Source organism: Camelus bactrianus, chromosome 12 (assembly GCF_048773025.1).
Source record: "Camelus bactrianus isolate YW-2024 breed Bactrian camel chromosome 12, ASM4877302v1, whole genome shotgun sequence".
In the NCBI taxonomy this organism is placed as follows: Eukaryota; Metazoa; Chordata; class Mammalia; order Artiodactyla; family Camelidae; genus Camelus; species Camelus bactrianus.
The window spans coordinates 67,652,580-67,677,987 of NC_133550.1; the positions used below are offsets into that span (position 1 = coordinate 67,652,580).

Genomic DNA, 25,408 nt, shown 5'->3' on the forward strand with positions numbered 1-25,408 from the left:
CTGGGCTTCTGACCCGCCTTCAGGATGAAGCCACCAGGTTGTGGGGGCGCTTAGGGGTCTCCCGCACCAGGTCCCCACTGCCCCATGTCTCCACCAGTGAAAGGGTCGATCACGTGGTAACCTGGGGTGGCCACCCGACCGGCAGGGGTGGGTCTGACGTGCACACTGCCTAGGCATACAGCAGGCACTCGATACTTGTAGAGTGAGTCAATGACTAATTCACTGGCTGACTCTCTGGGGTGCACCAGGCCCTTTCCCAGGGGCCAGGGCCATGGTTTCTCCACCAGAAGCAGGAGTTGTCCATGGAAGCACTCGCCGTCCAGGAGGGGGACGGGGACACCAGCTCACCCATCTCGAGGGGGACTGACTTTGCCGGGGCTGGCAGACCCGGTCAGGCACTAGAAAAGGCCGAGATGCCAGCTCAACGCTGCAGAGCGGTCAGGGGAGGGTGGGCATACCACCAGTCCCGAGGTGAGGCTCCGCAGACCGCAGCTCCTAGACAAAACCAGGACGCCCAGGCATGGGCTCGGGGGCCAGGGTCTCCTCTGCCTTCCGTTCCCGCTCACCCCCAAGCCCCAGCTGTCAGGACTTCAGGATTAACATTAGAGAGAGCATGGGGAAGAGAGCTCTGGACCCTGGCAGGGCAGACAGACAGACAGCCAGACACGGGCAGGCAGTCAAGCCTTTCCCGGCCGCAGCAGTGCCAGCAGATTATACCCAGGCTGGTGTTCAGACGTGGCAAGCCGGGGCGCACACCCGTCTCCCCAGGCTGCCTAACACCCCCTCTCCAGGCGGCTCCTCCCCTTTGGATGCAAACCACCCGCTCAGCTCAGCCGCCTTCCTCCCGCTGTGCCCCCACCCCAGGGGGGCTCTCTTCCTGTTGATGAATGCCTGCTAATACCATAAGCCCTGGTCCTAAGCCCCATCAGCTTGTGCTGCGTCCCACACTTGCACAGACCATTTCCCCACTGTTTACACCAAACGTTAACCAAGGACACAGCCTGTGAAAGAATCCCAAACTACCTCCGGGACAAGTCAGGTCCCCCCTACACTCAGAGAACTTTCCAAAGGACAGACCGTCACCACCGTCCACAGGACGCCTGTTTGTCACATGGGCTGGACATCTACAGAACAGGCCATCGAAGACCAAAGCCAAGAGGGTGCGAAGCTTTCTCTGTAACCACTAGCTGCCTGCAGAGCAACTCAGCTTCCTGACAAATCAGGATGTCTTAGGTAAGTGTATCTTCCAGGCCGCCAAGATGAGTAATTTCCACAGTGACAAAGAGGCATGAAAAAACGAACACCGTTCCAGACCCAAGTGATGATGATTTCTGTCCCAGCGACACTGTTTCACGACAACCAACCGAATTTGAAATCCAGAAGGAACTACTTTGCACTGGAAACCTCTTAAAACAAGCCCATGTCGTTACACGTCCGTGGATTTTTTAGGTTTTTAGGTGCCCCTCACACTATCATCTTCCTCCTACTATCTTTATAAAGAGGGTGGCTTGAGTGGCATGGGGTCAGGAGAGACCTCGGAGCTGTGGTCAGGATGCAGAACCGACACCCGGGCCCGGGGTCTGTCCTTAGACCCTGTCCCCGGGAGGGAAGTAGACAGAGGAAAGCACCCTCCGACCTGTGAACTGGGAGCCTCGTGCGAAGCACAGGTAACCCGGGGCATCCCCGACCCCTCCCCGAGCTGGGCGTGCTGACACCTACCAGTGAAGTCCTCCTGGCACTCGCAGGTGTAGCCACCCTCGCGGCTGCGGCACCGGCCGTTGGCGCCGCAGGGGCTGGAGTAGCACAGGTCGATCTCGGTCTCGCAGTAGTCGCCGGTGAAGCCGGGCGGGCACCGGCACCGCAGGCCGTTGACGGGGTGGATGGGCCGGAAAAGGACGGTCGGGGAGCTGATGAAGGGGGCCGAGCTGTCGAACTTGAGCACCGACACGCACTTCATGTAGTTCTCGCACGGCTCCCGCAGGCAGATGTTGTCGTCGAAGGGCAGCACGCGCTGGGCAGTCACGGCCGTCAGCAGCGTCCGGTTCAGGTAGATCTGCTCCTGCAGGTCCTCTGAGGGGAAAAACTTGTCCTGGACGCCGCCCGGGAGCAAGGCCGAGAAGGTCACGTTCAGGATGTTGGAGCTGACGTCCGTGTCATTCTGGATGTTGAAGATGAAGACGGCATCCTTGGTGGTGGACAGCACCGTGGCCACACCTTCCACAAAGAGGGACAGCAGCGGGGAGAGGAACTGCTCCTGCGACATATTCTCCAGGCGGACGGTGATGCTGTTGGTCAGCATGTCGTCCGTGATGATGGTCACCCGCAGGGTGCAGAGCGCCACGACGCTGTGGATGCCGTCTGCGAGACACAAGGGGGGTCACTCAGTGTCCGCTTGCCCGGTCCCCACTGGCCCCACCAGGAACAGCACCCCCGAAACCCATGCCCTGCCCTACTCCTGACCACCACCTGGACCCCACTCCCCAGACCCTGTTTGGCTCCCCTCTGAGAGCACAGCTACCATCTAGTCCATCAAATGGACCCCCAACCACAGGGCAGGGCATCTCGACACCCACCGTGATCCACCCCTTCCCTGCCTAGAACCCAGTCTCGCACCCGGGGCCACTGAGCCCCTGTTTTACCTCCTCTGCACCTGTTCCAGCCTCCAGGTGGCCCCGCCCACCCCCCAGCCCAGCTCAGACCCCACAGTGCCGGGACGGTCCTGCCCAGGTCCAGCCTTGGGTCGTGCTGTGCTGGCGGCCTCTCTTCCCTCTGTTGCGTCCCACCCGCCTCTGCGCACCCAGCCCAGAGGACAGGCTCAGCACACGATGCTTCAGACAGATGCACGGAGGATGCTGCATCCCAGCCAACGCACGTGAACAGATCATGAAGTGAGGCGCTTAGAACTTGGGGGCCGGAAAGGGTGGAATATGTTCATTATCAAGTTGAACACGCCACAGATCCTGAGCCCAGAGGAGCTGTGCGGGGACCACCACGGGGGCTCTCTGAGGAGACCATAGCCACGTCTGAGGGGACCATGAGTCACAAAACTTGTCCAAACAATGGAGAAACGGGACCACTGCAGAAGTCACAACGCATTCAGGTGCAAGCCTGAGATTCCAGAAGATTCTGAGAGAGTCAGCATCACCCCGCCTGACAGGCGAGAAAACCTGAGACCCAGGGAAGCCCACCCTCCCTCCCGAGAACACACGCTCGGGCGGAGGGGCCCCGGCCTCCCCCCAGTGATAACGCCTGCCACCTAGGAGGTCAGGCACCAAGCACTCTAGGACTCCTCCATCCGGTCCTCGCGATAACCTGGCGGTGCTGCATTTAGAGAGAACAGAACATTTGTGTGACCTGGGTGTGGGGAGGGCACCTGGAAGGCTGGCACAGAACCCAGAGGCCAGCAAGGCAACGGCTCAGTGCTGTCTACAGCTTCTGCAGGGCAGAAGGTCGACACCTGAGGCCATGCCTGCAGCTCACAGACAGAGGGCCGGTGGCTGGAAGAAGTAAGAGGAATCAGGCAAAAGAAGAGGGCCCAGCACGTTGCGGCAGAAAGCCTCAAAGACGGCCCCGCCCTCCCCCCTCCCCCCCACATGGGCCACACCCAGGCAACCACGAGCCTGTATTCACACTGCAGCCACAGAGCTCATCCTAAAACGTGGACCTCACCAGGCCACTCCTTTGGGGCCCCCAAAGGCACCCAAGATAAAACCCATATCGCTTACCCCGTTATGGTCCTGCAAGGTCTGTTCCCATCACCCTCCCTATCACACACTCCCTCTCCTGGCCCCAGGGCCTTTGCACATTTCGTCTTCTGCCTGGAACACTGTCCTCCCATCACCAGCAGCTGCTCCTTCAGCCACCCAGGTCTCAGCTGCATGTCCCTCATCAGAAGGGACCTTTCACATCCCCCCACTCAAGCTCTGCCACATCCCAACTTTAATTCCCACACAGGAACAGCCACAGCCTGATTTTATTTGTTCATATCAATCTCCCCCTCACCCTCGCCGTGAACCCGTGAGGACCAAGAACTTGTAGGTCTTGTTCCTGCTGAACCCATCACTTCCAGAACAGTCCCTGGCACTCAGAAGCTGCTGGATAAACATTTGGGGGAGGGAGGGGGAGGGGAGGGGGAAGAAGGGGGGAGGGGAGGGGGAAGAAGGAGGGAGGGGGAGGGGTAGAGTTCCAGTGGCATCTCTTTCACCCCAAGATTGACACTGGCACAAACAGCAGCAGAGGCTCCACTTTCCCACGTAAGCTATCTTTCTGTGGGTATTTCTTTTCTCTTTTTCGCAAACTCCCATTTACAATAATACAGGATATAAGATGTTGTTTGTTTCCTGGTAGCAGTTGTTATGAAACATCCTTTTAATCTTCAACCACACAGGGATTGATTCTGCCCCAAGATGCGAAGGTCATGCAGATTTAAGCTCTAAGCTCAGGCCGCGCTGGCGTGCTCGGCGCTATCCTGCCCCGCCCCTCACCGCGGGCGGGCGGGGGCTCCAGTGCCGGGACCCTCCTGCCGGCAGCTCTGGGGGGCACGGCACGAGGAGCCCCCAGGAACCAAGAGCCAGGTTAGGACCAGAAAACAGCATGGAAGATTAACTTACACCGACTGTGCTGGAAAATAAAACGCACACCTTGCTATTAATCTCACCGTTAATTTCTCTCAGGACCACGGACTGTGCTGGACAACCAGGTCCCGGAGGCGATGGGTTAGCTCTGTACCTAAATCACCTGGGTGGGACTTCCGAGTCTCCATGGGCACAAACCCAACTGCCCATCACAGGGAGCCGCTGAAGTAAGGGCAGCTGTCCTGACCCTGGAGCTCGGCATAGCCAGACCGGCAGCCGACATCTTCCTCCGCCGCTGTCAGGGCAGATCCAGACCACGTGATGTTAGGGGGAGAGTAAGTCACTTTTCCACACAAAACAAAAACACGGTTGTGCACAAGTCCAGGGAGCTGTCGGCAGGGATGGCAGAAACTTCAGTGTTGACAGTGATTCCATCTGGGTCGCTGAATTTATTGTTTTTAAATAAACTTTTAATTTTAGAGCAGTTCTAGTTTACAGAGAAACTGGGAAGACCGCACGGAGAGGTCCGCACACCCAGCACCCAGTCTTCCTGGAATTAATATCGTTATGACGTCGGTGTGGCATCTTTGTTAGAATCAATGAAGCGCTATGGACGCGTTATCAACTAACGCCACGCTTCATTCAGATTCCTTGGTCTTACCTACTGGTTTTACTTCTCCGTCCCAGGCTCCCGTCCAGGATCCCACATGACACGCAGTCGTCCTGTCTCCCTAGGCCCTCAGTGGTCACCATTTCTCAGGCTCTCCCTGCTTTTGAGGGCCCTGACGGACTGGAGAAGTCCTGGCCAGGGGTGTCGCGTGGCTGGTATTCAGGCGAGTTTCACTTTCTTCTATGCTTTCCTCTGCCGTTTTGTCTTCCTGTATGAGCACACGTTAGGGTCACCCCGAGAAGCCTGTTTTCATTTTGGAGACAGGGAGCTCGCCCAGGGCTCCCCCAGCCTGTGGGGAAGGCGCTCGGTCATGCAGCACCAGCACCTCCAGGCCGGCCTTGCAGCGCCTCCGAATCCGTCCAGTGTAACTTGCATGGCTTTCTCCAGGGCAGGTGAGTCACCTCGTTGTCCCTGAGTCACAGCAGGAAAGAGACAGACAGATGGCAGAGTGGGGCTCTGGGACGCCCACCGCCAGATGCTTCCCACAAAACCCTGGATGGTGCAGATGAGGGAGGGCTTCGCAGGTCTTCCTGGAGTGGGGGGCCCATCCACACCTCCAGCTCTGATGAGAGGTCAGCCCTGGACCACAACTGCATCCCTGTGGCTCACTCAGCCCTCGACACGGGGTGTCCCAGGGCCCAAGGCGCCAGCGGACCACAGCGGGCAAGGGCCGGAGCTGAACTTACGAGAGGCGATCCAGAAGGACCCCAGGAGGCAGCGGGGGGTAGGGAGGGGGAATCAAGTTGGAATGGAGTTTGTCACACACTGGAGGGGAACGGTCTTCCCAGCCCAAAATGTGAGAAAGCAGTAAGGCCTGGCAAGTCAGTCCGGGGGCTGCACGGTCTGGGGCCAGGAGTCCAACATCAAGCATCAGCAGGGTGGGTTCCACCTGAGGCTCTGAGGGAGAATCCGTTCCATGGTCTGTCCCCGCGTCCGGGGACGCTGGCAGTCCTCGGTGTCCTCGGCTTTCAGACGCCTCACTCCAGTCTCTGCCTCATCATCTGGCGAGTCCATGTCCAGATTCCCCTCTCGTAAAAGGACACCACATGCACCCCAGTGCCCACAGCAGCCTATTTACAATAGCAAGACACGGAAACAGCCCAAATGTGCGTTGACAGGTGATGGATAAAGAAGCTGTGGTATATTTATATGATGGAACACTACTCAGTCATGAAAGGAATAAAATAATGCCATTTGCAGCAACACGGACGGACCTGGCGACTGTCATTCTAAGTGAAGTCAGAAAGAGAAAGAAAAATACCATGATATCATTTATATGTGGAATCTAAAAAAAAAAGTCAAACAAACTTATTTACAAAACAGAAACAGACTCACAGATACAGAAAACAAACTTACGGTTACTGAGCGGAGGAAGGGGGTGGGAAGGGATAAATTGGGAGTTCGAGATTTGCAGATACTGACTACTATATATAAAATAGGTAAACCACAAGTTTCTACTGTACAGCACAGAGAACTATATTCAATATCTTATAGTAACTTATGGTGAAAAAGAATATGAAAATGGAAATATGTATATGTGTGTACGACTGAACCATTATGCTGTACACCAGAAACTGACACGACATTGTAAACTGACTATACTGAAATTAAAAAAAAAAAAGATGAAGGAAAAAAAGGACACCAGTGGGGGGTCAGGATCCATCCAAATCCAGAAGACCTGATGTCGACGCCCAGTCACATCTGCTCAGACCCTGCCTCCAAATCATACCACATGCTGAGGTTCTGAGGGCCGCTCCGCCCAGGACAGACGGGGATGTGTGTTGAGCAAGACAAGGCCATAGAGGCAGGTGGAGGCCCGCCAATGCTAGGGGCCTCGAGGGCTCTCAGCATGGGGCAGTGGGGGGTGAACGCAGGAGAAACGTCCTCACAGTGTAGACTGGTCTGTGCACAGACGGTGCGGCACTGCTGCTGGGGACAGCTGCGCACTGGCCTCTTCCCCGCACTGCCCGTCCCATCCCTGCCACAGCCCGGAAGGGCCAACACTGCTGGTCTTTCACAGATCAGGGCACTGAGGCACAAGGGCTGACCCACAAGCCCAGCTAAGGCCATTCGGGCACCAAGCGGCAGGCCCACACTGACTGGGCTCAAGCCCTTACAACGCTGGACAGAGTGCCCATAGGACCACGGTCCCAGCTCAGGAGGGTCCACTAGGGACTCAGGGGAGGCTGGTGTCTGACCGGCTGAACACCCGCAGCCTTAGGGACAACACGGTGAGGTGGGGCCACCAGCAGCTGGAGATGCAGCCAGTCCCAGGACAGAGCATGACCACTGGCTGGAGTCTGGTCACCCCATTACATGCACACTGTGGTCTAAACTGGGAGTTGGCAGCTCGGTCTCCCACTGCCAGCACCGTGCCAGGCCTGGTCGGCAAAGCCCGTGACAGCAAAGTCAGGCCAGCTGTGGCCGCATCCACTGGGCAGTGTTTGCTGTCTGGCTGGCTTGGGACAAAGGCTGTACTCCTGTCCTTTGTCCTGCCCCCTCCCAGGCCTCACAAGGGGCAGGGAGGGCCTGCCAGGGGACTTTGCAGTGGTTCTCTGCATTCTCTCCGCAGGGTGCGGTGTATTTTTGAGGCCAAGTTGAGGGCAGACAACAGGTGTGATGTTATGATCTGCTACCCGGAGGGCATCTGGTTTCTTTCCTTTCTGGGCAACAAAAGCTGAATCTAGAACCTGTGACTGGGCTCCTTTCAGAGGAACAAGGTGACAGGTGTTCAGGGGACAGCGGGGCAAATGCTGGTGTCAGGCCTGGTGGGCACCCTGGCCCCAGAACATGCTGCTTCTCCTGCCTCGTCCCCAGAGAAGGAGCCTCAGGCCCGGGAGGGAGAGTCTCGTTCCAGCACCAGCATCTCAGGCACAATTAGATGTTGCACAAGAAGCCTGGCAAGGGTGCTGGGAAACCCCGAAGGCCCTGAGCAGGAGCCGCAGGCAGGCAGGCGGCCACGAGCACTCGGAAAGGGCTCTGGCTCCATCCACGTTCCCGCAGCTACCACTGCTGCTGACCGCCCCAGTAAAGCATGCTAACCAGCCACAAGGAATTTAAACTTCCTGTCAGCGACGGCAGTAGCCGTGAGGAGCCGCGAGGGAAAGATCAAAGCCATTCTGAACGCGGGCCCAGCCAGACTCAGGGTCCCCGGTGAGTCGTCCCCCAGCGGGACATCGCTGGTCCAGGCAAATGGCAGTGCACACGCCAGTACTGGGAAGCCCGCACGTGCGGGGAGAGCGAGCCCACAACGTGATGCTCCCCTCGACTGTCCACAGCTTCATGACTGAAATGCTGTGCTGCACCCCTGAAACTGACAAGCCGTAACTGACTGTTCTCCATAAAAATAAATAAACAAACTAAAAACACACGTTTGGGATTTGAAGGTTATACTGTAAAACGGTAAAACATATCATTCTGGCTGCTGACACTGTACTTCAAATGCCGTAATCATCACCACAGTTAGAACTACGGGAGTTTAGAATAAAGACCTTTGATTCCAGCATCTTGAATTTTCTCCAACTCTGAAAATGAATCTAAAGTACTGGCTGGTAAGACTGTAACTGCTTTTTCTATGTATATATATATATTTTTTTCAATTGAAGTATAGTCAGTTCCCAATGTGTCAATTTCTGGTGCACAGCACAATGCTTCAGTCACACATGAACACACATATATTCGTTTTCATTCTTTTTCACCATAAGTTGCTACAAGATATTGAACACAGTTCCCTGTGCTGTACAGTATAAACTTGTTTATCTATTTTATACATAGTAGTTAGTACCTGCAAATCTTGAACTCCCAATTTATCCCTTCCCACCTCCTCCCCACCCCGGTAACCCTAAGTTTGCTTTCTATGTCTGTTTTCTGTTTTGTAAATAAGTTCGTTTGACTTTTTTTTTTATATTCCACATATAACTGATAATCATATGATATTTTTCTTTCTCTTTCTGGCTTACTTCACTTAGAATGACATTCTCCAGATCCATCCATGTTGCTGCAAATGGCATTATTTTCTTCTTTTTATGGCTGAGTACTATCCATTCTATGTAATATATATATACACACACATATATAGTACTGTTCCATCTTATATGTGCACATATATTACAGACCACAACTTCTTTATCCAGTCATCTGTCATGGACATTCAAGTTGCTTCCATGTCTTGGCTGTTGTAAATAGAGCTGCTGTGAACACTGGGGTGCATGCCTGTAACTATTTATCTCAATATTGTGCAGTAATAACAAAGATGATTTATCACACAGAAAGATAAATAAATAAAATATCTACAGCTTCAAGTCTGCAATCATTCAAATAAAATATGCAACTTGATCTTGCTGCATTACTGTTTCCAGGCAGACTTACGGACCTAGTATCCTTCCTCCCCTCCAAAAGGATAAAATTCTAGAAATGACAAGGAATCATTCTCTCCCAAGACGTGGAGAAAGGAGAAGCCACATCTCCAGACCATCAGGAGCGAGTGAGCCGGAGACACATGAGAAAATTCATGACCTCAGGAAGCATGAGGAACAGGGAGACCTTACAGAGGAGGGGGATCCTGACACGGGTTACAACCTGGATGAATCTGAGGACTGTGCTGAGTGAGAGAAGCCAGTCAGAAAAGGACACATGCCATGTGACCCCACCTGGATGGGGAGTCCTGAGCGGTCGACTTCCCAGAGACAGAAAGTGGATGATGGATGCCAGGGGCTGCAGGAGGGGATGGAGGGTCAGGGTTTAACAGGCACAGAGTCTCAGTTTTGCAAGACAAACAATTTCTGGAGACAGAGGGTGGTGATGGTTGCACAAAAATGTGAATGTCCTTAATGCCACCGAGCTGTACCCCTAAAAACAGTTAGATGGCAACTTTTATGTTATGTAAATTTTTTGCATTCTTTTATATTGAAGTATAGTCAGTTTACAATGTTGTGTCAATTTCTGGTGCACAGCATAATGTTTCAGTCATACATGAACATACATATATTCCTTTTTGTATCTTTTCCATTATAGGTCACTACAAGATATTGAATATAGTTCCCTGTGTTATATAGTATGAACTTATTATTTATCCAATTTATATACAGTAGTCAGTATCTGCAAATCTCAAATTCCCAATTTATCCCTTCCCGCCCCCTTCCCCCCTGTAACCCTAAGTCTGTTCTCTATGTGAGTCTGTCTCTGTTTTATGTTCTGTAAATTTTACTGCAGTTATAAACAAATAAAAACAGGAGTACATAAATGAATGAGGGAAAATAAAGAATTGAGAAAAGAAGTAGGCAAGACACATTCCGTCCCTTGTCACTGCCAAATTTGTTCTTTTTCAGTAAAATCACATGACCTTGGATAGCACTGATTCAGAAACACGCTCTCCTGATTTCACTGTGAAATACAGCTCCCATCCCACGGCTGAAGTTAGTATCCAACCAGCTTTTCCCACGACCTGGTTAGTCCATGAGAAACAACTCGTCCCTGCTGGATGGAACCTTCCCGAAGGCTGAAATCGTATCAGGCCCCGTCACCCCACCCCCGGAAGGTGTTCTCAGCTCCCCGCGGCCGGCCTGGCCCCAGGCCGCAGAAGTTGGGGGCTGAGACAGAGAAAACACGTTCTTGTCAAGATAAAGCCAAGAGTTAAGCATTGGTTCCTCCAAAGTTAAGCATATAATTAACACATGACCCAGAATTCCACTCCTAGGTAGAATTCAAAGGAATTGAAAACACATACCCTCACGGAGGTTTGGACATGGATGCTTGTAGCGGCATTATTCACAACAGCCAAAAAGTGGAAACCCAATGTCCACCAACTGATGAATAAATAGATAAACAAAAGGCGGTCTCTATCCATACAATGGACAGTTTTTATTCAGACACAGAAAGAAATGGCACGCTTCAACGCGGATGAGCCTCGTGCGATCGCGTGTACATGAAACGTCCAGAACAGGTAAATCCGCGACAGAAACCACACTGGTAGTTGCCAAGGGCAGGCGGGTGGGGAGTGGGGAGTGAGTGCTAGGGGTGTGGGGCTTCTCTGGGTGATGGGAATGTTCTGGAACTCGAGAAGGGGCTCGCACAGCACTGTGAATGCACTGAATGCCACTGAACTGTCCACTTTGAAGTGGTTAATTTTATGTGATGTGAATTTCACCTCCATTTTTTAAAAAGAGAAAGAGTTAAGGATTGACTCAAAAGTTTGCTTTATTTTGCACGAGATTTCCCAAGAGGAAGAAAAATGTTTGAAAAGCATTTTAAAAATGATTTCCTTAAAACCAAGTGGTGACTGAAGTCAGAGCAGAAGGGCCTCTGACTTTGGAGCTGGGAGCCACCTTCTGACCCGGTGACACTGGGACAACTTTCTCCTGGTGAAAACGCTGAGCTTCTGCCAGTGTGGAGCTAAAGCCCCACCGGCTGTTTACACTGTAAACTAAACGTTGTGAAAGAAACCGGCACTGGGAGGGCTCACGTGCCCACAGTGGAAACACACGGGCCGTCCCGCTCCGATGGGATCACACCGTTTCGTCAGGAACCTTTGTCATCCCTGGTTTTTGTTTTATTTCAGGCACTGGCTGAACAACACGTGGGCATCGTTTGCCGAACAGGAATCAGGACGTCTCATCTCACTAAGCTCCTCGCGGGGGATGTGCGGTGCTCACAAGGCCTGACCGGGGCTCTGTTAGGATTCGGAGGAGAAAAGCAGTGATGCTGGGACTGCGGGGCCGCGGGCAGGCTCCCTCCACCGTGGGCGCACGGCTCACACTCGGGGGGATGTTGAGGCTGGGGCCGGCCCAGGCACTGGGGTGCCAGCAGCACCCATGCGCCCACCCACAATGCCAGTCCCCCCCCCCCCTTAACACAGCAGCTGTCACAACCACAGACGTCTCCAGAGACTGTCAGGCGTCACACTGCCGGCTGTGAGGATGGGAAAGACCCACGAGCCACGGGCGTGGGGTCCTCTCGGTGCCGGAGAAGCCGGAAACGGTCTCCCCCAGAGCCTCTAGAAAGGAGCACAGTCCCGCCGCACCTCGGGTTCACCCCAGTGAGACTTCTAACCCAGTGAACTGTCGGAGAGTAAACTGAGGTTCTCTCAAGCCACTAAGTCAGCGGGACTGTTACAACGGCAATGGAAGACCTCATTCTGCGAGGCTACCATAACCTTGATACCAAAGTCAGACAAGCGCAGGCCACGTTCCTCAGGAGCACAGACGCAACAATTCTTAAAAAAAGAACACGTCGACCAAATATAATCATGTATAAAAAAGACAATGTATCGAGACCAAATTGGGTTTATCTTAGGGATTTAACATTTGAAAATGTGTTAACGTAACACCACACTTTAAAAAAAAAGCATATTTGCAGGGAGGTAGAGCTCAGTGGCAGAGTGCATGCTTAGTGTGCATGAGGTCCTGGGGGTTGAACCCAGGACCCCTGTTAAGAAATTAAATAAATAAACCTAATTACCTCCCCCCAAAACAAAAACAAACAAAAAGCATATTTGCATCTCAATAGAGGAAAAGATTCAATAAAATTCTGCAATCACTCATAATAAAGACACTGGACAGAGAAAGTAGAGACAGGTGCTTCCTTCAACTGATAAAGGCATCTATGGAAGCCCAACGGATAACGCCACGCTTAACAGCGGTGCCCGCTAACGTCTCCATTTCCAAGCTGCACCGGAGGCCTAATCAGTACAAAGAGAATGGGTGGGTGGATGGGTGGTGGGTGGATGGAAAGGAAGAAGAAACCACGTCATTTGTCACAGATCATATGATGAACAGCATGGAAAACGCCACCGGCTCCACCAGCAACTTGTCACGATGCCTCCAAGCATCCAGCCAGGTGGCGACAGATCAAGACAGAAAAGCCAAATGCATTTCTCCTACCAGTCTCATAAAGCATCGTTTCTGAAATGCCATTTACAACAGAGCTAAAACATACTGCACTTAAGAAGAAATCTAACAGAAGGCAAGGAAGCCCTTTATAAATAAAAAGACAAAATATTGTAGGCAGAAATAAAGAAGACCCACCCACGCTCACCGATAGGAAGAGCCGATGCGGAAAGGGGAGCAGTTCTCCTCAAACTGATTTACAGACTCGCTGCCATTCTTACCAACATCCCTACAGGGTCCTTCGTAAAAGTGGTGAGACAGTCTCTAATGGCTTGACGACAGCCAGGGCACTGCTGAAGAAGAGGGCAGGGGGACCAGTTCTACGAGATATCAGTACTTGTCCTGGTCTACAGTAACCAGCGGGTGTCCACAGAGCAACCCACAGACCTGTGGACAGGACAGAGTGCCCAGAAACAGACCCAGAAGAGACCGTGACACGTGACAGAGCTGGCCACTGGGAGAGAATATTCCACCAATGGTCCCAAGATCATCGGACGGAGACCAGCCCTATAGAGGACAGAACGGCACTGCATCCCTATCTCACGCCACACACACGCAAAACCAATTCCAGGGGATTCAGAACTTGCATGTGAAGGGCACAGCGTGTTTTAGAAGGGGCTGTACAGAACATTGTTTATGATCTGAGGCAGGTAAGGATTTCTTAAGACACATAAGACATGATCATAAAGGGAAAAATGTATCATTTTGACATTAAATACTTTACAAAGGAACTGATTTTAAAAATGAAGGATGAGACGAGCCACAAGCTGGCACACATTGGACCCTAAGACAAATAAAAAGCCGCTCACATCAGCAACAATCTGAGAAACGCAAACTGGAACCACAATGAAATTCCATTTTACACCCCCAGACTGGCAAAAATGAAGAAGCCAGACAACAAGTGATGGCAAGGATGAGCGAGGAATGCTTGCCTGTTGGTGGTGGAAATGTGAATTGGCCCAATCGCTCTGCAAAACCCTGGAGTTACCCAACATTGCCACGCTGGACGGGCACAACTCCCAGGGAACCACCCCAGGGGAAGCCCAGCCCTCACGGGCCAGGAGGGCACACAGGGTATCCAAGCAGCACGTCAGGTCAACAGAGGGGAACGCCACGCAACGGCGAAAGCGAACCAGCTACAACTAGGGGCGCTGCTGAGCGGAAGGGGCAGGCGTCCGGGAAGACACACTGCCTCGTGCCACGTGCACAAGCTCCAGAAACAGACACAACCTAACGACACAGGTCCACACCCTTTATCCGAAACCCCCGGGTCCAGGTGTTTCCGGAATTCGGAAATTTTTTTTGAATTGGAAAGTTATATGCAGCGCACGTTGCGTGCACGGCCAAATGCGTGGCCTCCTGCTGCTCCGCGTGCGGATGCTCCCACGAGGCCGGATGAAGGCCGCCATCAGTCTCACGTTGGTCTGGGTCAAACGGTGCTGCCGAGTGAACTTCTGCAGAATTGACCTGGGCTTTCAGAGCTCTGGGATTTTAGAAAAGCCGATGAGGAAGAGCAGCAGCGTGCTGAGAGCCAGGCGCACAGGCCACGGGGTCGGCCGGACGGGGGGCAGGGGGGCGAGGGGAGACACGGGGGTCCTGCGGCACAGGCGTGTGTGGGGTGGGTTTTTCATACGTCTGAACTCCTTCAAAACTTCCTTAGGTGAAAATGGGAGTGGAGTGAGGGATGACTGGCAGTGGGGAAGGAGGCAGGACCGAGGCTTCCGGCTGGAACAGGGATCCTGGTCCCAGAGACAGGAACCTCGGGACGGAGGCGAGGTTTTGTCTCTGGGGTGTGATGGGATACTGAAGAATGTGATGGTTTTAAAGAAATGGCCACAAAGGCTGAGACATCCTCCCACCAACAGGTGAGACTCGTATCCCTTTCCTCTTGAATCTGGTGGGCCTGGGACAGCTTTAACCTGCAGAGGGAGGAGGGACGTCGCCCAGCGACCCCTAGGTCACAAAAGGCCCCAGATTCCATGCTCCTGAGACAACCCCACCCCGGCCCCCTCCTCTGTGGCAAGCTCGGGCGCCCCCTTCCCCCACCGTGCCTCCGTCTCCTCATGGGTAAAGCCAGGATGACGGCTCTCTGCCCCCCAGAGGCCCGTGAGGACCACAGAGCCAAATGAGTCTTTGTTCTCATCACCCATCGCCTCCTGTGCTGCCCCCACAGCTCAGACTCTGCTCCAAGGGATGTGGGGCCCAGGTTGGGGGGCAGAGGGGGACCTCGGGGGCCGGCCCGGGACACACAGCCCTCAGGGAGGAGGCCCAGCAGCCTCCACACAGCTCCCCTGCTGTTTGACACGAACATTTTCCAGAGAGAAGGTAATTATTAACTGCAGGGCTTAATGAGCAGAGGGAGCTTCGGAGATTTCTAATACCAATAATTTGTACCTATTTGAGTGCAAATGCGCAAAGCAAAGGTGGCTGGAACCTCCAGCATCGGGCTCTGCGCTTTGCCTCCAGGTAAGAATGCACAGCGGAGCCGAGCACAGGTGCGTGACGCAGAAAACCAGGGCTTCCCCCAGCCCCCGACCCTGCCCCGCTCTGACACTCCTGTGGGTCCCCACCCTGCCCTGCTCTGACACTCCTGTAGAGAGAGCCCTCGGCCCAGAACCCCAGGGGAATGAGGCAAGAGAGAGGGAGATGCTGGTGGACCGGCTGAAGTGTTGGGGACCTAGGCAGGGCTGGACCCTGGCTGCTGGGCCCCGCAGGGGACAGGGCCATCCCTCCAGCCCAGCCCGTGGCAGCGGCAGTCACAGGCACAGCCTTCCTTAAGAGACTGAGGGCAGAGCATCTGATGGGAACTAGCCGGACCACCCTCCTGGTCCCCGAATGTCACCCACTCCGGGGCCCTGAAATCCCTTCCAGAATAATTTCAGTGGAACCTCTCCTGAAACACCAATAGCACTGAGAGGCTACAAAAAGCCCCTGGCCCCTTGGTGGCACAGGTCAAGTCAGAGGGGCCAGTGCAGCCCGGGGCTCCCCAGGCAGAAGGCAGCTGCCCTAGCCGTCGGGGTACTGCAGTGACACCGTGACCTCACCTGCAGGCTACCAGGGGCCACAAATACCCGGCCTGGCCCCCCATCAGTGGGGACAACCCCCACCGACAGCAACAGACCATCTTTGCTACTTCCAGGGACCCTTTCCTCCAATCAGTGAAGACCCCATGAATCATTTCCTTTTGGGGAGAAGATCAAATATTAGCCCAGACATCTATTAGTCTACACCTTACATTGCAACTGCTGAGAACTGAAAACAGAGATTTTTTTTTTCTGGTTAAATATTTGCTAAGAAAATTCCAATCCTAAATTTCAAAGACTGATGACGTCACGAGGATAAGTCACAATTAACCAGAAGCTCTCGTGGAAGACGCACAGAAGGCACAAAGCGCCCACCCAGTGAGAACACCTTTCAGCAAACAGAGAAATCATGTGTCTTTGCATCCTTCCTTCCCTTGGCTTTATTTTATGTTTTTTCTGGAGTTGAGTCTTTAAATTTACTTTGCTCTCAGGCCTCTTCCCCCTCCGTCCAGATGGTGAAATCCAGTTCCAGTTTCCAAAGGGCGGAACACAAGCTCTGCCCACCTCTGGTCCGGCTCCAGGGGAAGGTGGGCCCCCTTCCTCACACCTGCCCTGTGGGTCTCCTTCCACGGCCTTTCTTAGCGCCCCCTTATTGCTTCCGCTGAAATTAATGAGCTGTGGGCCTATTCTCAAGTCAGAGATGAGGAGACTCAAAGACTCAAAACTCCACTTTGACGTGTAGGCTCTGCACAGACGTGGGGACGCAGCCTCCTTGTCAGGGAGCCTGGGAGGAGGGACACGTCCAGTGAAGCTGACGATGACATCCGGCCGCTGACTCTTCCCCATTCACAACACACCCAAAGCCTGAGCATCTCTGGGCCGCCGAGGAGGGACGCTGCAGCCCCACTCCTCCCCCCACCAGGTGTGTGCTCTCCGCCGGGACCCTCAGGCCCTCAGTCCGGGGAGGGGGCTGGAGCTGGGGCGATCCGCTGCCGTCCGTGGACAGACGGGGTGTGTGGAACGGGCTCTGCTCTTGCGAACCACGGTGGGTCTTACTACCCAGATGACACACCTCATGGCCCCCTCTGTTCTGCTCCAAAGATGCTCTTGTGTTGCAGGTTTGTTTTTCTTAATTGAAATGGTTGATTTACAATGTTGTGCTAATTTTTGGTGTACAGCATAGTGATTCAGTTATACTGCGTATACATTCATTATATCATGTATATAATATACACATATATTCCTTTTCATATGCTTTCTCATTATAGGTCATTACAAGATATTGAATAGAGTTCCCTGTGCTATACAGTAGGACCTTGTTGTTTATTTTAAGTATGGTCGTGTGTATCTGCAAATCCCAAACTCTCAATTCATCCCTTCCAACTCCCTTCCCCTGCTGGTAACAAGTTTGTTTTCTATGTTTATAAGTGTGTCTCTGTTTTATAAAAAATTCATTTGGGTCTTTCTTTTTTTAGATTCCACATATAAGTGATATCATATGGCAATTTTCTTTCTTTTTCTGGCTTACTTCACTTAGTATATGACAATCTCCAGGTCCATCCATGTTGCTACAAATGGCATTATTTTATTCCTTTTTATGGCTGAGTAGTATTCCATTGCACAAATATACCATATCTTCTTTATCCAGTCATCTGTCAATGGACACTGAGGTTGCGTCCACGTCTTGCCTATTGTAAACAGTGCTGCTATGAACATTGGGGCACATATATTTTTTTGAATTAGAGTTTCCTCTGGAACTATGCCCAGGAGTGGGACTGCTAGATCTAGATTCCTTAAAAAAGCAAGTACTTTTTTTTTTTAGATTTTTATTTTTTACTTTACTTCTTTTGGTGGGGGTAGGCAATTAGGTTTATTTATTTATTTTTAGAGGAGGTGCTGGGGATTGAACCCAGGACCTTGTGCATGCTAAGCCTGTGCTCTACCTCTTGAGCTATATGGTCCCCCCAAGAAGCAAGTACTTTTTAAAGCCGCACATCAGGAATGTTCTCTGAGAGGCATCCTGGCCCCACATTCCCCCACCCACCTGTCAGCCCCTGTTCCCTGAAGGCAGGGGTCTCACCACTGTTCCCACCCCTGCAGGCCACCTGGAGTAGCTCTCCACTGAGCACCTACTGTGCGCCTGGCCAGGGCCTCCCACCCCTGCCCCTCCTCCATGTGATGCCCCTCACACACATCTACACAGTTGCACACACACACTCACACACACTTCTGAGGTTCCAAAGGAGAATGCCAGCTCCAAGTTCTTCCAAGGGCGCCTTTAGCCTGGGTCTAAACAAATGGAAGAGATTAATCTAATATCAGGCATCCTGTCATTAAGTGATTAAGGGGTGACTTAAACGTAACAAATTGCATTTCCCTCGTGCATCCCCCAAGGGTGCTGGAAAGGATACCTGAGTTCACTGTATTTACATTTCATTTAGAATTAAACGGTATTTGGTATGATAAACCTTTTTAATGATCCTAATCTGCAACCCAAACTCAAGAAACTAATTAAAATTGCCGTCACTCATTAATTCAACAAATACTCGTAGCTCTCTGTGTTCCAGGCCCAGAGCTAGGGAGGCCAAGAGGAGAAACCACACTGCTGCCCTCAGGGTGTCTTCAGCCTAACAGGGGTGACAGAAGGGGCCAAAGACAATGGTAGTGTGGAAAGTGCCATGGGGGGCGTCCAGGGTGACAGTGGAGGTGGGGGAGGGGCATCCAGGGAGCTGGCGGGGGCGGGGGGGCCCTGCCCTGAGCTGCAGCAGGGCAGGTACCGCACCTGGGTGAAGGTCTGTGGTCAGCACGTGCTCGGGGCTGCTACCTGTCCCTGTTATGTCACTGCACCTGGTGACAATGGCAGCTGGGGCTGCCCCACCTCCCACTCAGAGCAGAGCTACACCCCAGGCCCACACCCGCCCCACTGGGCCTAGAGAGGCATAGTGGCCGGCGGGGACACGGAGACATCGGGATGGCCTGGGAGGCTGAAGCCTCAGGTGTGTCTGGGGGTCCTGGCTGCCAAGTCCAGTGAAGGAGCCCAGCCTGTCCTGCTTCTAGGCCGCGGGCCCCGCCAGTCACCCACACAGGTCAGCGCGAGCGAGGAGGAGGACATGAGGCACTGGGGGCGTCCGAAGAGGCGCCGGGAACCACGTGTGTGCGTGTTCGCGTGTGCACACACGTGTTGTCGCACAGCGGGAGCACCGGGGGGGCCCCGGCACAGGCCTGACGGAAGCGGGGGTGGCGCCGCACGCCTTGCTGCGGCACGCAGCAGGAATGTTTCTAGAAACAGCAGTCTTCTGCTGAAGAGCGGGAGCCGCTGCTTTGCACTGCGGTGCTCCTCTTTTTAGCACGTGGCATTTGGGGTCTTGGTGGCAGGAAGGGATAAATCAGCTGCGATCCTACACAGCCCACAGCCAGGGCCAGCCCCTTCCTGCCGGCGACAACACTGGCCTGAAAAGTAGCTGCCAGGAGCTTAGTGGATCCTTATTTTCAGTCTATAACCAGTCCTAGGGATGCGTACGTGCTTTTTCCTTGTTTAAAATTGTTAACCAACAAACTGCCACTGTCCCCAATTCTTCCAGTTGTCCCAGACCAAAGGGCCAGCCAGTGATAATCCCGGGGCACCACCACAGGCCCAGGGTGGGGGAGGGGTGCCTTTCTGTAGAGCACTTTAACTATTAACCCAAGACACAGCTTTCCCACCGCTGCTGCTCCGGGGACAGCAAGGCCATAATTTATCACCACCGGGAAGGGTCTAATGGCCACAGGAGGAAGGAGGCCCGAGCTTGGCGCCCAGGCCTCTGCAGGTGCCGAGTGGCCGTCACGCCCCTTCTAATCAGAGGGGCAGCTGCTGCTCAGATTCCGAGGGACCCCCGAGGCCCAAGCGCCCCTGATTCAGAGATGGGGCCTGGGCCCAGGCCTCTGCTGGCTGCCAAGACCCGCGTTCAGACTGTCCAGGAAATGCCAGTGTTTCGGGGTTCCAAGGACAAGTACTCAGGTCCGGAGAGCAGACCCAGACCTCAGCCATCCCACCTGGCCCTTCCCCTGTCGGTCTCAGCATCCTCACCCCACAGGGTGTCACCTGGACACAGCCACCCAGAGCACCTGGACTAGGGTCCCAGCCTCCTCCGGCCGGAAGAGCCCCCGAGACCACAGGGTCCTGCTCCCTGATGTACATGTGATGGGACGGAGGTGGACCAGGGCTCTCCAGGTCACCTGGAGAGGTTCCAGCCCAGCCGGGCTCCTGAAACGCTCTCCCTGCGGCAGCCTCCACCTAAATGTTCCTGTTCTCAGTCTAAACGACTTCTGGCCCAGTAAGAGACAAATAGAAAGCCACTCACCCGTGCACTCTAGGACCATAATCTTTTTACTCAAAAGATACTTCTGAAATACGACCTGCAGTGAAACGCACAGAACAGAGGTCACCCCAGGCAGCCGCCCTCCACCACTCCCACGGCGCGGGCGGCCGCCTGCAGACAGTGGGGAGCCGGGGGTTGCTTGTGGACCAGAAACACCCGCAGCACCATCTCCCGCAGCCTCTGCACCTGCCTGTCCTGGGGCCTTATCATCAACTGACCTCTGGGTGAGCGCCCAGCCTGCGGGACGCAGCTCTGGTACTTCTGAATCCTCCACGGGGTCCTGCCCGGCGGCTTTCATCCCGTGTCTTACAGCCCAGGCCTCGGAGGGTCAGGGGGTTAAGTGACTTGCCCAGGGTCACCCGGCTGGTTAATGAGGTGCCAAAATGCAAGCCCATGTCCTGCAGGGGTTCCAAGCTCCAGGCTGCCTCCCGCCCCATTGCCTCTCGCATGGAGGAGGGCTTCCTGGCACGGCTGGAGTCAGGACACCCCACCCCCCAGGACAGGAAGGGGCTCTGCTGAATCCACACCCCACAGATCTCCTAAAACAGGGCTTCTCCACCCCAGCACTTGGACATTGGGGTTGGCATATTCCTTGCTGTGCGGGGCTGTGTCCCCTGCATCAGGGACACTGAGAAGCATCCGTGGCCTCTACTCACCAGATGCCTATTGCACCCCCGTGTTGTGGCCTCTGGTCTGTGTACTTTCATTCGCCCACAGGGAGCCTGAGGGGTGCCAGCTCTGTCTAGAAAGTTTGCTGGGCCCCAACGCCTTCAGGGACAGTAATAAACTGGGCGAGGAGGTAGTGTGACATCTGGGTGCCCAGGGGCCTGGAGGAACCGTGTGTGACCACCGTGCAGGACCCCTGCCTGTGGGTGTAGGGCCTGCCGGTTTAGATCGAATAGATTAGACTCAGCTGATAAGAAAGTAAACTGTAAAACAGGTCAAAAGGGAATATTCAGAATGAAGCACATGCAGGAAAAAAAAAGAAAAAAGAGGCAGGCCCAGAACCTGTCCTCCTGGAGAGCGGTCGGCTCTCTGATTTCCCCCTCCATTCCTTGCGACACTGTTAAACAGGCAGAGTCTGCTCTCCGGGCTCTCCGGTCAATTCCGCTGGCCTGTCTGGCTATCCCCGGCCACTGGCAGAGCCTCTTAATTACAACGGCTTTCTAATAAGCCCTGACATGTAGCCGACCAAATCCTCCCAAATCCTTCTTCACGATTGCCTTGGCTCTTCTCTGTCTGCTTAATTTACATACAATCTTATTTACATATAAATACATACGTAAATTAACTTGTAACTTATACATGTAAATTTACGTGTATTTGCGTGTAAGTTTATATGCATTTACATACAAGTTTTATAATCAACTTGTCCATTTTTTAAATTTCCCCTAAAAATCCTGTAGGTTTTGGTTAGTACTGCTCTGAATCTATGGTTAGTCTGGGGAGAAAAGACATCTTTACGATATTGTCTTCTAAACCATGAACATGGTTAATCCTTTCATTTATGTACGTCTTCCTGAATTCCTCACAATAATGTTTTATTGTTTTCTGCTCATCCTTTATTAGAGTTGTTTCTGGTTATTTGATCTTTCATGTTATTGAAAATAATATCTCTCATCTCCTTTTCCATTTACAGTTGGTACACAGGAACACATTTGATTTCATATATTACTCAGGTTTCCAGCAATTTTGCTGAATTCCCTTATTATTAATCACTTACTTGCAGATTCTTTGGGATTTTCTTTGTATGTAATCATAATATCTGTGAATAGTAGCAATTTTATTATTTACAGATTATATTATTCACAATAATAATGGTGTTAAGTTTACAGCTAATTTTTTTGCTGTCTTACTGCATTGGCTGACTTCCAGTATAATGCTGTATACCCAGCATCTAAAACAAAGTCTGGCCTATAGTAGAAACCAAATGGACATTGACTGAGTGACATGGCTCACTCATTACCAGCAACAAGTGTCACCACAAGTCTCGGGTCAAGAGTTGACTCTGGGACTTCATGCCAGGAGATCCTAACCCTGCTTGTTGGCAAATGAATAAGGACGGTGTGGGGTCTGCAAGGGTAAAAACCACCAGACCACAAAACAAGACAGGAAGAAAGGGAGACAGAAAATAACTGAAAGGAAGGAAAAAAACCTATGTTGTTTTGAGTCAATATAGCAGCTCTCCCAGAGAATCGATTGAGAAATTGTTTTAATTAACAAGAGAGCTTGAGAAGGTGGCTGCGTGCAAAATCTCCAGACAAAAATCCGTCACTTTACGACACCCAGCAAGAGTCAGTTAGAAAAATAATGGAAAACAACCAAGTCTTTATCACAACAGCAACAAAACCCATAAAATCCCACAAATGAGCCTAAAATGAAATCTGTACATGGAAAACATGATTCATTTGTCTACAGCACATAAAAGATAACATCAAGGTGGGGGGAGGGTATAGCTCAAGTGACAGAGCGCGTGCTTAGCATGCACGAGGTCCCAGGTTCAATCCCCAGTACCTCCTCCAAATATAAATAAGTAAATGTGATTACCAGCCCCTCAAAAAAGATGACATCAAGAAATGAAGAAACATAGCACGTTTCTAAACAGAAAAACAATATTGTAAAGATGTGACATTGTCCCAAAGTGGATGAGCTTCCTGGACCTGCAGTAACAAAGAGACACAAACTGGGCGGTGTTAACACAACTCCATCGACACGTCCTTCTCTCTGTGTCTTCTGCTCTGCGTGGCTCAGGACTTGTCCCTGGATTTAAGCCCGTCCTAGTTCAAGATAATTTCATCTTGAGATTCTTAACTATATCTGCAAAGATCCTTTTCCCAAACAAGGTAATACCTACCACTTCCAGAGAGAAAATCCCGAAGAATAGCCCAAGAAAATTATGAGAAAGAACAACGTGAGGAACTATGTGCCACTGGCTCTCAGAACACGCTACGACACACACGTAATTAAAACAGTGTGGTGGGGTGGGGTGGGGACAGACAGCCACGTGCAAGGGTGAGAGACAGTCCCGCTTACGTGGCTGTGGGCATGCAGTGTGTGATCAAAGCGGCATTTCAAGGAGCAGGGGAGGGACTGGGTGAATAAGAGATACTGAGACAACTGGAAAAACTAAACCTTTACTTTGTACTGTTACTCCCAAATTAACTCAATAAATTAAAGAGCCATATGGGATAGGAAGACTGTAAAAAAAATTAAAATAAAACATGGGACACTTTTATAATCCTGGGGACAGGAATGCTAAATCCCAAACCAGAAACCACTAGGGAAAGACAGACGGGGACTGGCAGGTCCCAGAAGAAATGCAAATGGCTGATAAACATTTGAAAAGAAATTCCACCTCAGAGGAAACAGAGGAAAGCAAAACTTCAACAGACGGCTATTTTTCACCCATCAGATATTGGCGAACATTTTAGACAATGGTAACATCAAGCCTGGGGAGGGCAGGGATTAGAAGCTTCCAAGCCAGTGGCAAGACTGTTGACTAGTGATGCCTTTTTAGAAGACAATTTGGTAACTTGATCAAAATTGAAACACCCCATATCTTTGAAGCAGCAAATCCACTTTTTATTTATTTATTTATTTATTTATTTATTTATTTATTTATTTATTCATTCATTCATTCATTCATTCATTCATTCATTCATTTTTAAATGGAGGTGCTGGGAACTGAACCCAGGACCCTATGCATGCTAAGCACCTGCTCTACCACTGAACTATACCCACCGCCCATTTTTTAAAAACCCATTTCTACACATCAGTTCTCAGGAAGCCCTGGCGCGCACACCCGAAGACCTCTATCCCAAGGTACTCACTGCTGTGTTACAACAGCAAGACATGGAACACAGCCCAGCCTCCATCAGTCCCCTAGCCACGACCCCGGGGGATTCTGCAGGAACTTCTGGGACTGGACCCAGCCATTCCGCCCGGTGCCCCTGGCCTCTCCACCCTTGCCCCTCCTCTGCCAGCATCCTCTGCTTTCGCCTTTCAGAACTCCAAGCCGCCAGGTGCCAGCGGTTCCACCAGCTTCCTTCTGGATCCTTCTGACCCGTAGGCTTGAAACCTTTCCACTGTCTGCACGCCCCTCCCAAAAGCCAGACTCCTGCCCTCTCCTCTCCTCTGGAACACTCCAGGCCCCCGTGAGAGACGGCCGCCGCCAGGATGATTTCTGTAAATCCTGGTCCCTCAACCTGCCCTAAGGCCACCCCAGCCCCTCGCCCACAGCGCTGGTCTAACGGGAGAGCTGAGCGCACAGCCCCCCTGGGGACGCAAGGACACGAGGAAAGTTGCGGAGGAGTTCCAACCGCCTGCGGGAGACGCTCCTCCTACGGAGCTGCTTCGGCCCCTCCCCCAGGGGCCCGGATCGCGTTCGCCGCGGCGGCGGTAACCATGGAAACGGGCCGCCGCGCGCGGGCGGGCGGGCGGGCGGTTGATGAGTAACCCCGGGACAATGACAGCGGCAGCTCTGTGCTTATTCAGAGGCCCGGCGGGCTGGATGGGGGCCCAGCACAAAGGCCACTGGCAAAATGACGAGGGACAGGCGTCCACAGGGGGCGTGCATGGCCCCACAACCGCCACAAAAGAACAGAGGCCCGGCCACACCTGCGCTTTTTGAGCTTTTTGATCTTCGGGGGAATTCGCAGCAGTGCGGCTGGGGGTCCTTGGTCAGAGGCCGTTTTCCTTAAGGGCCCTTTATGACCACTATCCGGGCTGCGTTCTCCGTGACCTGCAGTCTCAGATGGAACCCACAGTCTCGTCCCCACGCCTGGTGTGGGAACACGCGTGGCGCGTCGCCGGGAGGTCTCCGCCGTGCTCACCGCCTCCGGCTCGGTGGCAGGGCTGGCTGTGCGCACCCCGGAGCTGGCGGAGGCCCGTCACAGCTGAA

At 52.7% G+C, this 25,408-nt stretch overlaps 1 protein-coding gene across 2 annotated transcripts in view; it reads right to left on the reverse strand.

Annotated features, from left to right (window-relative positions):
• The window catches only part of CELSR1 (cadherin EGF LAG seven-pass G-type receptor 1), a 134,547-nt gene that overhangs the window by 82,213 nt on the left and 26,926 nt on the right, over positions 1–25,408 (reverse strand). Inside the window, exon 2 of one of the 2 annotated variants that reach the window (XM_074375747.1) lies at positions 1,720–2,358. The exons of the other annotated variant lie outside the window; for it this stretch is intronic. Coding sequence (XP_074231848.1) covers positions 1,720–2,358 — 639 coding nt within the window. The remainder of the gene's footprint in view (positions 1–1,719; positions 2,359–25,408) is intronic. 2 annotated transcript variants of the gene reach the window in all.